The sequence below is a fragment of the Camelina sativa genome, chromosome 14 (genome assembly GCF_030686135.1).
Source record: "Camelina sativa cultivar CO46 ecotype springtype chromosome 14, ASM3068613v1".
Taxonomy (NCBI): Eukaryota; Viridiplantae; Streptophyta; class Magnoliopsida; order Brassicales; family Brassicaceae; genus Camelina; species Camelina sativa.
In genome coordinates, this window is record NC_141893.1 from 27,661,449 (window position 1) to 27,675,100 (window position 13,652).

Below are 13,652 nucleotides of genomic sequence, written 5' to 3' on the forward strand. Positions count from 1 at the left end.
TTAGAAAGTTATACATAACACAAACATGGACAGAAACATCAAACACAAACATTTTCTAATTTGCGATCAATTATATATTAATTGATTGTCGTGTGCTAATAATGTACACAATGACATACAATTTTAATGGATTACATATTATCTAATAAATGGCAACAAACTTACGAGAACCAAATAGAAAATATAATTTTTCTTTCTTCAAATCACACCAAAATTAGATTTTACACGAACTTTATTAATTACATAATAATTACATAATTCCATTAGTACCGTACCGTAATTAATTACGAATTTCTTTTATTACCATACCATAATTAATCACGAACTTTATTAATTACGAATTTCCTTTGTAGATAAAAATCTTGTATGATGGCTTGCCTAGTAGACATGTAAAGTTCAATTTCCTTCGTTGAGTTAATTTACTAACAATGGATCCACATTTATATTCGTTCAAACTATATATAAAAAAAATAACTAAGTATGGTAAATTATATAAAATAAGCATAGATATACTAAATCATTTGATATTGGCATAAATTAATAACGTTGGAAATGTTTACTTCAATTGAGAGGTATACAGAAAAATACTCTTCCTCTTGGAATATGACCCGTCGTCTAATCTTATTTTTCTGATTTGGATTATTTATAAAACATGTCATTATCCTTTCGGTTTTATTCTTTCGGTTTTGCATACAAAAAGGGTACACCTGATTTTGTCTGTATTAAACTATTGTTTCATTCGTACTCCATTCATGAAATAGACGTCTACATGACTTACATATACATACTTTTTTTTCATATTTTCTTGTGGTTTTAATTCTTAAACTATATTTCTCTTCCGGTATCTCCAAGTTTTTAACCCTTACAAGACATCTCACGTACCATTGAGCTTATATAATTTATATATACGAAACCTATTCATATTCATTCGTCCAGAGATATAAATTAAGCGCTCACATATATTATATAGAATTATAGACACATGAATATGATGTCATCGTAACCATTTATATTTATAAGATCAGCTGCATGTAATCATTGATCATCATCGTCACTAATGAGGATGCAAACAGGGTTTTCTTTTTGGGGGAAGACGACCATCACCAGTATTCTTCTCCTTCTTCGAGCGTTCCATCTCTAAGGTACTATATTTCTTTTTAAGTTCTTAAATGAAGCTTATCCTCTCTCTGTCTCTCCATATGAAAATTAACAAGAACAAACACCAATTTCATTTTATCCAGGTTATTGTATTTGTTTGGATATATATGGGTATTAATTAGTTATGTTATATATATGGGTATTAATTAGTTTCTGTTATAAATATGTTCATGGTTCGATGTTAAATTACCAACTATCTCTCAATAAAACACGTTTTATTTAAGATACGGTAAAATATTAATAAAAATCTCAAGACATCATACTTAATTAATAAACACAGCAGTTATTTTTGGTAACCATTCACTCATTTTAAAGTTAAACTTTATGATTGGTATAATTCAAACAGAAAAGAATAAGGTTTTTGTTGGTTTTATAGTCCCGAAAAACAAAATTTACATAGTAACATCAACAAATCGTATTCTACATTTACGAGATAAACAATATGCCTTGACATATTGAAGAACATAATAATATTTACAAAACTGGCTTGACAAATAAGCTCACATATTTAGTTATTTACCTTTCAATTTGATAGTATATATATATATAATCGTTGATCATATGTAGAGTAGAGTTATGATTTTCTCATTTTCATTATACATAATGATTTTCCTATCCAATTAAGGCTTTTTCCTTTGCGGTAAAAGAATCCAATAAAATTGCAGATAGTTGGGAGTAGATTTACCTAGCAAGGCACAAACTTCATAGCCCAATAATTGCCTTACGGACCATATAATATCTATATCATTATACCAAATTATGATCCAAAACTCTCCAAAAATCTTCAAGTAAGTCAATAACTTAACTTGTAAACCAATGGTCACTAACAGCTTTGAGTTTGAGTATGATTAGGACATACTCCTCACTCCTCAATCTTTCCTTTTGTCGTAAACATGTTTTTCAAGTTTTTAATTATTTTATATGAAACCCCAACTAAAAACACTACACACATACGCTATTCCTCATTTTACGTGGTTTTTATTGTTTAATACCAATTATTAAAAACCATACAACTTTTATTCCAAACATTATGGTCCCATCATAAATGTCAAATGCTCTTTGTTCCATTTACATCTCAACTCAACATGAGACAAATCATTAGTGGGTCCTTTGTTTAACTGATTCTTTAATCATTTTTCATTGTTTTAAGCTATAATTATACACTACTCAACGATCTTGAAATGCTATAAAAATTGGAGTATTAACATATTTTGTTTAAGGTAAATCATTACAAATTTTAAAACATATAGCCATAGCCCATAACTTTGTCTGGTTGCATCAGTCACACGCGTACACCTATAAGCTATCATATATATCCCGATACATACACGACACTCTCTACTTTTCTTTTCTTTTTGTCTGTGAAGTTAGGTTTCTGATGGCGCGTGGGACAGACGCGTCGTCATCTGAAAGAAAAACAAAAAAAAACAAAACAAATTGGCCCACCACTAAATTCTTTTGTCTTATTCTCAAAGTCGTCAAAGCATCTGGTGGGCCTTATAAAGCCCACTGTTTCCTCCAAACGGATCATTCCTTCATTAGTTTTGCTTGATTAGTAATTTAATTAACTAAAAATACTTTTAAGATTAGTCGTATCGCATAAGGTTATTGAACTAATGATTGGTGTGTGTGATTAATAGTTGTTGTTTTCTTGTGCGACAGCTTCGAAGTCGTCTCTTTGTTTTTCCCAAGTCAAACTCAAAGCAGCTGAGTAAGACATTTTACCACGAGTGAGTTAGTCTTCTCGCCGGCGACCGTCGTATACGGCGGAGATTTTGTTAGTTATGTCACGCATTTCCGCCGCTTCCACCACTCCTTCTCGCGTGAGAGCTGCGAATTCGCACTACTCAGTGATCTCTAAACCCAGAGCACAAGACGATAACGGTCTCGCCGGAGGTAAACCGAAATCGTCTAATCACGATGTGAAGAACGATCCGGCGAAGAACAACCGGCGATCGATTCTTCTTAAGAAAGCGAAATCCGGAGAAGAGGAGACGACGGCGGTTTTGGCTCCACAGAGAGCTCGGTCTGTGAATCGTCCGGCGGTTGTAGAGCAATTTGGTTGTCCGAGGCGGCCGATTTCTCGGAAAAGCGAAGAGACGGTAATGGCTACGGCGGCGGCGGAGGATGAAAAGAGGAAGAGAATGGAGGAATTGGAGGAGAAGCTGGTAGTGAACGAGTCGTTGATTAAGGATTTGCAGTTACAGGTTTTGAATTTGAAAACGGAGTTAGATGAAGCTCTTAATTCAAATGTAGAGCTTGAATTGAAGAACAAGAAGCTTTCTCAGGATCTTGCTTCAGCTGAAGCTAAGATCTCATCTAACGATAAGGTAAACATTTCATTCATACTTCAGTTGAAGAATCTCACCGTTGCATTGACTCTTAGTGAGACTACGGAATCAGAATTGCATTTGGTTGCATAGTTTAGGCTTATGGTAAGGTTCTAATCTCTCAAAGTGTTTTGGTTGATTCAGCCAGCTAAAGAACATCAGAACAGCAGATTCAAAGATATACAGAGGTTAATAGCTAGCAAATTAGAGCAATCCAAGGTTAAAAAAGAGGTAGCAGTAGAGTCATCAAGCTCCATTAAAACAAGATCATCTCCATCATCGCCTGCACTTTCAAGATTACCACCAACACCGCCATTGCCAAAGTTTTTGGTGTCTTCAGCTAACAATTCAGGTAAAAGAGATGAAAACTCTTCACCCGTTGCACCACCAACACCACCGCCTCCTCCGCCACCACCACCACCGAGGTCTCTTGCTAAGGCAGCTCGAGCTCAGAAATCTCCTCCAGTTTCACAGCTATTTCAGCTGTTGAAGAAGCCAGATAATAGTAGAGATCTTTCGCCGTCTGTTAATGGAAACAAGTCTCAAGTTAACAGTGCTCACAACAGTATAGTTGGAGAAATTCAAAACCGTTCCGCGCACCTTATCGCTGTAAGCAATCAAGTCTCCTTTTCTGGACTATGTTTATGCTAACCTTAGCCTTGGCCAGTCTTATCTAAGTCTGATGACCTTCAATTTATTCCACAGATAAAAGCTGATATAGAGACAAAGGGGGATTTTATCAATGATCTTATCCAGAAAGTTCTGACCACTTGTTTTTCGGATATGGAAGATGTCATCAATTTTGTGGATTGGCTTGATAAAGAACTAGCAACTCTGGTAACGCCTAATTCCTCTTTTAACCTTTTTTACAGAAGTGACTAGATGTTTTACATTTTAAACTCGACCATGTTTTTGGTGTGCTGAGGCCATAGTGTATTACTTAATCATCTCCAAACTCTATATAGATTTGATGAGTTTTGCATCACTAGATATCTTATATTACATGTGCATTCCTCTTTTCCTATTGCCTTACAGGCTGACGAGCGAGCTGTGCTTAAGCATTTCAAGTGGCCTGAGAAGAAAGCCGATTCCCTGCAAGAGGCTGCAGTTGAATACCGCGAGCTAAAAAAACTGGAAAAAGAACTTTCTTCCTACTCTGATGATCCGAGCGTTCACTACGGTGTTGCCCTGAAGAAAATGGCCAACCTACTAGACAAGTAAAAGAAGTCCCCTACTTTTGATACCCACTCATTAGAAGAACATTTTAGTTTCTTCAAAATGTAAAATTTCGGTTATATATAATAAGGTCGGAGCAGAGGATAAGGAGGCTAGTCAGATTACGTGGCTCATCCATGCGTTCTTACCAGGACTTTAAGATCCCAGTCGAGTGGATGCTTGACTCAGGAATGATAAGCAAGGTATTGTTTTCTGTCGATGAGCTTTGGTTTGTCTCTAAGTAAATACTCTGTTTGGTCCTCTTGTAACATTGTTCTAGTTCTGTTAATAGATCAAAAAAGCATCGATCAAGCTTGCTAAAACCTACATGAATAGAGTAGCAAACGAGCTACAATCAGCTCGTAACTTGGATAGAGAGTCTACTCAAGAAGCATTGCTTCTTCAAGGCGTCCGATTTGCTTACAGAACGCACCAGGTAAATCTTAAACTTTCAAAACTATAGGTATATACTCGAATCGAACACAGTGCATTGATGCCCGATATTTTGATCTTAAAATGTTTATTCAGTTTGCGGGAGGGCTTGATCCAGAGACATTGTGTGCATTAGAAGAGATAAAGCAACGTGTTCCGAGTCATCTTCGGCTGGCACGGGGGAATATGGCCGGAGCTCCGTCGTAGGAAAAGTAATCAGAGGAATGTGAGGCAGATGTATGGCCTTTGGTTTTGGCTATATAATTCGTTATTTGCGTTAATATTGTGGAGTGAGGGAGAGAGTAAATGTTATATATGCCACGATAATAATAATGTTAAAATGTATGTAAATGTGCCTCCAGGCTCCAGTGAATTTTGAGCTAATACAGAAATTCATAAACATTTTAAAATTTGGACTTAGTGTCAAAAGCTGTGTAGAGGGCCAAATTTAGAGATCCGATGGCTGTTTTGGTGTTGTTATCATACGGCTGAGATGTCGTTTGATGAGATGTCACACAAAGTGAGAGGAAGCGTAGCGTGATGATCCACCCCAGTTTTATTGGTTAGCTTCCCCAACAATTCCTACCTAACTCCACAATTAAGTAATTTAAATTAAGGATTTTTAGATTGGCTAGATAATGAAGTAAAAAACTAAAGGGCCTGTGATTTTTAGATTGGCTAGAAAATGTTGTTTATCTTATTTCTTATGCAACATGCATTGAGCATGATTTGATACTGTTTTCTTCAAACTATCTCAAATATTAAAGTTTAAACACATAAATTTAAATATTATGATAACTAAAAGAAAATTAGTCGAATATTTATGAAGCCAAATCCTTATGTTAAAATATTCGTTTCTTTATCTAGAAAATATTCGTATCAAGTTGCCCAAAATACTTAATCAAAAAATATTCCAAAATACAAAAAGCTAATGATGTTAGTGTACATTGTACAAGTGGCATATTCAAGTTTTATTTAATACAAAAACACATCTAATCTCTCGCAACTTTATAACACACGTGGCAAACGTTTATAGAAAATTCTCCACGTGGCGATCCGACATGTACACCTACCTTAATTTCAGACCGTTCTTCTCCAACAACAGTTCAAATTAACGGCTGAGATTAATCAGAAGGCGCGTGTCCGGAGCGCGGGAAAGTGTGGAACTCGTGAGACACAGATGGAGAGCCTGAGTGCAACTCACGATACCTTGAAACCACCCAAAACACGCCACGTTATCTCTCACTGTTTAAACAATTCTCTCCTGTAAAAAAGAACTGGCAAAACTGCCTCAACAAGGAACTCAGCCTTTCAGTTTCTGGATTTGTTATGTTTTATCTCTTCTTTTAAGGCTCAAAGTTCATCATCATCATCATCATCATCATCAAGTTTCCCCATTGATTGATTCTTCTTACCTTTTAATTCCGACGCCATCGTCTGGATCTTGTTGAGATCAGAGATGGAAGTTTCCGGCGTCGTTCTCCGTCAAGTTCCGTGTGTTTCAGGTTCCGTTGCCAATGGCCGTTACTCCGGTCTCCGGTTAGTATCTAATTTTTCCGGTAATACGAGAACGGTGTCGTTTAGAACCAGGAAGCTTCGTGGGGTTGTTTGTAACAACGAGTTTGCGGAGAAAGGGCATGTGAATTACTATATAGAGCCAACGAGATGCGGCGAGGCGAAGGATAAGGTTAAGGTTATGGAGAAGGAGAAGAAGGCGTTGAAGAAGAAGGCGAAGATTCTTAAAAGCCTTTCCAAGAACTTGGATATGTTCTCTTGTATAGGGTTTGGTCTTGATCCTGAGGCTGGTTTGGTTGGTGAGGTTCAAACCAAAACAATCTCGGTAAGAATTTATGATTCTTGATTTGAATTTATATTTCATGGTGATTGATCAAAGTGATGTGTTAGATTGGATCTTGATTGGTTCTATGATTTATTGCAGGAAGCAACAGAGATATTGGTTAAGCAGCTTGAGCAGTTGAAAGCAGAGGAGAAGCTATTGAAGAAACAGAGGAAAGAAGAAAAGGCTAAAGCCAAAGCTTTGAAGAAGATGACTGAAATGGACTCTGAATCATCTTCCTCCTCTGAATCAAGTGACAGTGATTGTGACAAAGGCAAAGTGGTTGACATGAGCTCTTTCAGAAACAAGGCTCAACCGATTCTTGAGCCGTTGCAACCAGAAGCCACTCTAGTAACAACCCTTCCGAGAATTCAAGAAGATGCACAATCTTTCAAGGACACCAGTGAAGCACTGCAGATTGCTCTCCAAAGATCCACAGTCTTTCCTTCAATGGCCAATCCTGGGCAGACAATGAAGAAAGTAGAAGCGGTTCCAGTGGTTGGATTGCCATTGAAGAGAGTAGAAGTGTGTATGGGAGGGAAGTGCAAGAAATTAGGAGGAGCTGTGTTGTTGGATGAGTTTCAAAAGGCTATGACGGGTTTTGAAGGTTCCGCTGTGGCTTGCAAGTGCATGGGGAAGTGTCGTGATGGTCCAAACGTTAGAGTCGTGAACGAGACTGATGCTGTGATGACTGATTCAGTTATGACACCGTCCAAGACCGTTTGTGTAGGAGTTGGATTGCAGGATGTGGAAACTATTGTGACAAGTTTCTTTGATGAAGAATGTAGCAGAGAGAACTCGGTTGTCTCATTTTGAAAGTGTTTAATATAACTAAAGTTATATATATAGAGTGTGGTGCCTTCTCATTGTACATATCTATCTTCTGAATATAGAGTGTGGTGCTTTCTCATTGTACATATCTATCTTCTGAATAAATCTGTTGCGATAAGACCTGTAAAGAAAGATCAACTTAGCAAACTCCTCTGGAGCCCTAACGAACCATTCATTATCTTGAAACTATACTGTTAAAAGATCATTTGTTTGCGCTAAAAATATTACAAATGATCATTTTAACCAAAAGGGGATGTGTTTATGCAAGCAACAAAAACACTGCTGCGATCTTTGCAGGTTTTTAGTTTTGAAGTCTGGGAACTTTGGGCCTGGGTTGATGTTCCTCCGTTTCGTCATCTAATCTTTTGCAGCGCTTCAAGAACGGCTCTAGAGTTTGCTGCTTTGTAGGGCTGTTTCTTGGTTTTGTTGGACTGTTCATCGTATGACTAGATGAAACCTCCAAAGCATTCTCTTCTCCATCAAGCATCTGTGTTACAAATTGTTCAGAAGTTTAAATCTCCAACAGGTTTCACAGACGAGTAAAATGTAACACAATTTATCGTGACAATCAAACATCTATTTTTCATGAATCACACTGAACACATTCTAGTAGTTGAGTCTTTAATAGGATTCAAAGATAATGGTCAAAGAGATTTGTACATGACACAAAGAGATTTTCTCTAAAGGAGGCTTGACATAGAAAAAGAGAATACCTGTCCTAGATTATCCAGCTTGTTTTGGACAGTATCCCTACACAAAATATGACCAAGATTATGAAAATTGAGTACGGGAGAAGACTTTAGAGAATTCATTGAACTTTCAGAGGTAAATGTGAATGAGAAAGAACCAGATGATGTCGTCAACAGTATCATTTGCTAGAAGGTAGTATATGTTAACTGAAGAGACCTGTTGATATGAATCAAAAGCCACAGAAAGGGTTCAAAAATGACACTGCAAATTAATTAGTGATTGTGATTTGTGACTCCTCTAAACTATCGTTTGTGACTCACCTGACCAATCCTATGTACACGATCTTCTGCCTGAGTCAGGTCACCCGGAGTCCATGACAACTCGGCAAAGATAACAGTGCTTGCAGCTGTTAAAGTTATCCCAACACCAGCAGCTCGTATTGACAGCTGCAAATCCATGTAAACCAAAAAAAAATCAAGGACTAGTACTCATTTCTATAGATTAAAAGGACTAAGATTTTAACATACAATGGCACAACATACGTTGTTTTTTTATAACTTCTCTTTGCGATTTACAAGTTTCACGGCACATAATATTCAAAGAAACTATGCCTTGTATAGTGGCATATATTACGAGAAGGGTAGGAAACTTTGTTTCAAAGATTGGTGAAAATACTTACCACTGCTGCTTTAATCTCATCCTTATTCTGAAAGTCAGAAACCAAGGCTTGTCTAGAGGAGGCAGGGGTGCTACCATCAATTCGGATGCAGCCCACTTTCTTTTTCTGCAATTCTTTTTGTTTTTGTATATTGTATAAGAAATAGAGGGGCTTTTGGAAGCTTTGCTAATAGTTCAATGCCTTACTTTAAAAAACTGGTGTAATGCCTCAAGCATGGACAGATGATGTGCAAATACAAGAAATTTGCAGCCAGCCTGCATCACAAAGGTCGAGGAGAAATAACAGGAATAGGTATCAGAAATGTATGGGAGTTTAAAACATCTTATTGCTAACAGCTATTACCTCCAGCACATTTTCCAGATATTCAATCACTGCTGGAATTTTGGCTAAAGCGGATTCAGTGTAAATCTGAATTACAAAACGAGGAGAAGTTATAAGAAACCATGAAAAACAAGCAGGTCCAACGAGATAAAAAAAGAACATATATCGGCAAGAATAGGTGCACAAAAATCCTTAGGCTGTTGGTTACTGAAGAAATAATTCGGAAAAGGCAAATGAATACCTTGTTAATAAGGTTCTTCTCTGTAAATTTCAGAGATTTAATATCTTCTTCTGATATGCAATCCTTAATTTTTGACTTTACCACCTTCAGCTGTAAAAGAGAAAACAAAGCTCATTCCTTTTCTCAAAAAACAGATTCGTCAACGAAGGTAAATTGTATAACTATTGAAAACTAAATCAAGTTACCTCATGAAACAGAGCATTAACTGGCCTCATGTTCTTTTCAGCTAATTCTAGGAAGACCTATTTAAACAAAGATCAAATAGAAATGTCAAACCAAAATCGTTAACAAGTACTAAAAGATATCACATTACATGTGTGGACATAAGAGAAAGAGTTACGACTAATAACCTGCTGCCTGCGTTTTGATGGAAGTTCAGTCAATACATCCTTTTTAAGTCTTCTAATCATAACTGTTGCCTTCATCAAATTGTGCAATTCATCATGATTGCTTGCGCCTTGATATGTTCCAAAAAATCCCTAAAATTTTGAGTAACAAAAATATTAATTTTATGATGCACACAGTAACTACCTAGTATGAAAATTCTAGGCAGTTTCTCAATGTGCAGTAGACTTACGCCTTTGCAGTATCTGCTCCCGTATTCATGAACACTTCTATAAACATCTGGATATAGAGCTTCCAGCTGCCAAGAGTAAAGACCAAAAGGATTTTTTAGTAAATCAAATTACAACCATAGATACACAAGGTCCCTCACAATCCAAATAAAATAAAAAGAAATGTGGACTAGTAAAATGGAAAGCTCACCTGTTTGAATAGCTCTATTGGTCTAGACAACGCAGGAGTTCCACTCAGAAGGATTGCATATTGAGCTTTCTGGAAACATATACATGAGTATGTATTTCAATAGAATATAACTAACTACGAGAAATATTACTCATTAATAATGTAACAAAAGATCACAGTTACACCAAAAAGAAACTGATTTTCCAATACCGTTAGCTGATAACTTAAAAACTAGCTTGGTAGGCAAAACAATAAGAGAATGATATATTGATATATCGATATATCGATAATACCTTTATGACTGGAAGGCAAGCACTAGTCCTCTTTGCTTGAGCGTTTTTAAGAAAATGTGATTCATCTGCGATAACGACCTGCAAAGAAGGACTGTACATAGTAAAACCTCAAATAAATGTGACAAACACTAAACGCCTTATATGCAAGTTACTGAAAGCAAATTATAAATGCCTCTTTCCTCTCCATTCCTTAACCTAGCTCCTCTTAAAATTTCAAGAATCTCAATATCACATGACTAGTTGGTAACCAACGTGATCATTAAAAATCAAGATAGCGGGAACAATGCAGAAAAAAATCAGTGCGAAGCAATGTCTAGTTACTTTAAATTCCAGCGCCATTAGAAGTTTGTCCAACTTAGTGACCACATCATAGGAAACAATGTTGAAGACACCATCAAGATGGATTGTGCCCTTTGTATTTGAGGAAACTATAGTAAATCCGCACTTGTTTGATCCACCTGGTTGCGGTAAAACTACCTACTAAAAGGATAACTTAGATTAGAGAATATAGAATGGGTATACTTAAGCTACAAGCGTTATACAAGCACTAAACTACATACAACTATGTCTGAGGGAGGTACATGCAGCCATTGGTGAATCATCTGCAAGAAAGTAACATAATGAATCATCTCAAGTGACATAAAGAACGCCCAAGTAAAATTCATATATCATGAGCTTACTGTTGCCCAATGCAAACGTAATGATGATGGTGCAATAATCAGAACTGGCCAAGATTCCTGAACGCATGTTGTAACAGCAATTGCCTGCACAGAAAATGGGCATGCGAATAAGATTGGTGTCAAAAACAAATACTACAAGCAGTTCTCCAAAAATAGTTTCTCGCTGGTTTGCAAGTAGCAATACTTGTTAAAAGATACTATAAGATATATGTAGAACAATGTCAAAGAGATATGTTAATAAGTGACAGTAAATATCTTCTCCAATGAAAGGGGAATAGGATTTAAAAAACCAAGAAATAAAAAGATATACAGAGGCCTATAAGCAGGAAGTACTCGCCTGCAAAGTCTTTCCAAGACCCATTTCATCTGCTAGGAGCACACGTCCTCCGTGCTGTAAAATAAACCTTACGGGAAAGGCAGAAACCGATCATGAGGCGAAGGAACAGTTATGAGGCAGCCAAAAGCCAAAAGGCTGTTCATTTAGTAATAAACAAGAATCACAAGTACTACATATCGCTGACATACACATACTTTATGCCTTCACGCTGAAATGGAAGAAGCTTTGGCTCAATATGGCTTGGTATCTTGTCATACAGATCTAGGGAAATTAGAAGAAGAAGAAGAAAAAAGAGAAAGTTAGACATGAAAATCCCATAAAAGGGGTCCAAAAAATGAACATATTAAGGAATCACATTGTTAATGTGTCTGATGTAATAAATAGGATGCCTGACTTACGCTGCAGATCTGGAACTCTTGAGGCAGAGGCTACTGCACGTTGCACAAGAGGATCTAAGTTCTCTATCTGATAATTCAAAGGAAAAATTAGATAGCAATGTACCTAAGTGATGCTTGATCTCTAGATCAAAATTTCTGAACACCTTTAAAGAATCAAGGTGCCTTACCTCGACTTTAACGCTGGAAACTTGTTGTAAAATACTTTCAGCTAATGACAATGAGGAAAGGGGAAAGGTCCATAACCTGGACTTCCACAAGAGAATAACAATGAATTACATACCAAGACTTATTTCTCAGTTTTGTTTACAGATCACAACAAACACATAAGAAATACAAAAGACACAAAGAAACAAATCACATAAACGACGCATGCATATGAGAGAGTAAAAAAAGGCAAACCTTTCTTTAGGATTCCAAATAGCCTTAGGGATTTTACGCACAGCATCCACCACAACCTAGACAAAAACAAATAGCTAGTAAGTGTCAAACACAAAACTACTTTAGCATATTTCCCCACAAAGACTTCTGATTTGTGATGTTAACTTACCTGGTTATAAAGGAACTTAGCAGCAAGATCTCCACTATAATGAAGCAAAATTTTGACAGAAACTTTTTGCTCCTTTGGCTTAAAGCTCTCATCTTTTGGCCCAGAGACTAGCCTCACAGTTAATACAGTAAAGCGTGAACAAACCCAATATGCAGAGAGATAACAAAAGATAAATGGTACTGGAAACAAAATAAACTGACCAGTGTTTGGTTGAGGGGCGAGAGTTGAAGGTAAGACTCTGGTTCCTTGAGACGAAGCATGAACCTAAGCGTAAGAAACACACACACATAAGGGACTGATTAGAAGCAAAATTGCACATTACAAACACTCGTAGCCATACGAATTGCCCTAATTACCGCAACAAAGAAGAAAAAAAAACCCAAATTTAGGTTAAAACCTCGTTCGGAGTTGGCACGGAAGGTGAAGAAGAAGATAAATTGCGTTTCTGATTGATCATCTTAAGAGCTTCTTTTTCGATAGCATCCATCTCTTCCACGGTGAAACCCCAGTCATCATCCATTTTGGATCTCTTCTTCTTCTTTCGGATGTGATGTGACCCTCTTCAATGGCGAAATCAAATCTTGGTTTCCCTCTTCTCGTCCCTCTCTCTCTCTTCTCGTCTTCGTCTTTTCAAAGTTCACATACCCAAACGTCATCGTTTCAGAGCTTTTTGATGGAGAAGGGCAGATTGCAGGACAAATCCGGTTTATTTAATCTCGGTTTGATTCAAATAACTCGGTTTACAAACGGAATGCGGTTTCGGTTCTTTTTTTAGAAGGAAAATTTGTGGTTTTTTATTTCATTTTTGGTTCGGTTTGATTTTCATATTGGTGGTTTGTTACGATTTTGGCTTAAACCGGATTTGAGCACCCTAATGACAAGAAGTTTGATCCTACCAAACTGCTTATAACACTCAGTA

The 13,652-nt window shown here is 36.8% G+C and overlaps 3 protein-coding genes and 1 long non-coding RNA gene across 9 annotated transcripts; 2 read left to right on the top strand and 2 right to left on the bottom strand.

The window, feature by feature from the left end:
* Positions 1-807: 807 nt before the first annotated feature.
* LOC104742340 (INCREASED PETAL GROWTH ANISOTROPY 1-like protein 2) lies at positions 808-5,545 on the top strand. Of its 2 annotated transcripts, XM_087485811.1 has the most exons (8): positions 808-1,142; positions 2,821-3,488; positions 3,633-4,097; positions 4,194-4,325; positions 4,524-4,705; positions 4,795-4,906; positions 4,996-5,139; positions 5,232-5,545. In XM_087485811.1, the coding sequence occupies exons 2-8, from the start codon at positions 2,943-2,945 to the stop codon at positions 5,340-5,342; spliced, it is 1,692 nt and encodes a 563-aa protein (XP_087341937.1). In that variant the 5' UTR covers positions 808-1,142; positions 2,821-2,942; the 3' UTR covers positions 5,343-5,545. The 2 variants fall into 2 exon arrangements, with proteins under 2 accessions (XP_087341937.1, XP_087341936.1); XM_087485810.1 differs by lacking the exon at positions 808-1,142 and having other exon boundaries at positions 2,376-3,488.
* Positions 3,606-4,227, bottom strand: LOC104742339 (uncharacterized). The gene is made up of 2 exons (XR_760512.3): positions 4,089-4,227; positions 3,606-4,011 (listed from the first exon to the last, which is right to left on the bottom strand). It is a non-coding gene; the product is annotated as an uncharacterized LOC104742339 (long non-coding RNA).
* Positions 5,546-6,342: 797 nt separating the features above from the next.
* LOC104742342 (diacylglycerol O-acyltransferase 3) lies at positions 6,343-7,935 on the top strand. The gene is made up of 2 exons (XM_010463341.3): positions 6,343-6,975; positions 7,075-7,935. The coding sequence occupies exons 1-2, from the start codon at positions 6,595-6,597 to the stop codon at positions 7,786-7,788; spliced, it is 1,095 nt and encodes a 364-aa protein (XP_010461643.1). The 5' UTR covers positions 6,343-6,594; the 3' UTR covers positions 7,789-7,935.
* Positions 7,936-7,942: 7 nt separating this feature from the next.
* LOC104742343 (uncharacterized) lies at positions 7,943-13,408 on the bottom strand. Of its 5 annotated transcripts, none has more exons than XR_015579639.1 (24): positions 13,131-13,382; positions 12,934-12,997; positions 12,734-12,840; positions 12,586-12,641; positions 12,354-12,429; positions 12,187-12,253; positions 11,983-12,049; positions 11,789-11,855; positions 11,452-11,535; positions 11,332-11,373; positions 11,093-11,248; positions 10,772-10,849; positions 10,500-10,568; positions 10,312-10,377; positions 10,085-10,213; positions 9,920-9,976; positions 9,735-9,824; positions 9,515-9,580; positions 9,358-9,426; positions 9,173-9,285; positions 8,814-8,939; positions 8,651-8,709; positions 8,517-8,553; positions 7,943-8,290 (listed from the first exon to the last, which is right to left on the bottom strand). XR_015579639.1 is itself a non-coding variant. In XM_010463342.3 (24 exons), the coding sequence occupies exons 1-24, from the start codon at positions 13,251-13,253 to the stop codon at positions 8,105-8,107; spliced, it is 2,046 nt and encodes a 681-aa protein (XP_010461644.1). In that variant the 5' UTR covers positions 13,254-13,408; the 3' UTR covers positions 7,943-8,104. The 5 variants fall into 5 exon arrangements, 2 of the variants coding, with proteins under 2 accessions (XP_010461644.1, XP_087339692.1); XR_015579640.1 differs by having other exon boundaries at positions 9,173-9,277; positions 10,772-10,862; XR_015579641.1 differs by having other exon boundaries at positions 10,772-10,862.
* Positions 13,409-13,652: the final 244 nt, after the last annotated feature.

Excerpts from the sequence above, each read along its gene's own strand:
- LOC104742340 (XM_087485811.1), top strand. The coding sequence starts at position 2,943 with ATGTCACGCATTTCCGCCGCTTCCACCACTCCTTCTCGCGTGAGAGCT. Across the intron at positions 4,098-4,193 it reads GTTCCGCGCACCTTATCGCT|ATAAAAGCTGATATAGAGAC; the intron begins GTAAGCAATCAA and ends TTTATTCCACAG. Across the intron at positions 4,706-4,794 it reads ATGGCCAACCTACTAGACAA|GTCGGAGCAGAGGATAAGGA; the intron begins GTAAAAGAAGTC and ends ATATATAATAAG.
- LOC104742342 (XM_010463341.3), top strand. The coding sequence starts at position 6,595 with ATGGAAGTTTCCGGCGTCGTTCTCCGTCAAGTTCCGTGTGTTTCAGGT. Across the intron at positions 6,976-7,074 it reads TTCAAACCAAAACAATCTCG|GAAGCAACAGAGATATTGGT; the intron begins GTAAGAATTTAT and ends GATTTATTGCAG.
- LOC104742343 (XM_010463342.3), bottom strand. The coding sequence starts at position 13,253 with ATGGATGATGACTGGGGTTTCACCGTGGAAGAGATGGATGCTATCGAA. Across the intron at positions 12,254-12,353 it reads TTTCCAGCGTTAAAGTCGAG|ATAGAGAACTTAGATCCTCT; the intron begins GTAAGGCACCTT and ends TTGAATTATCAG. Across the intron at positions 9,427-9,514 it reads ATCTGGAAAATGTGCTGGAG|GCTGGCTGCAAATTTCTTGT; the intron begins GTAATAGCTGTT and ends TTTGTGATGCAG.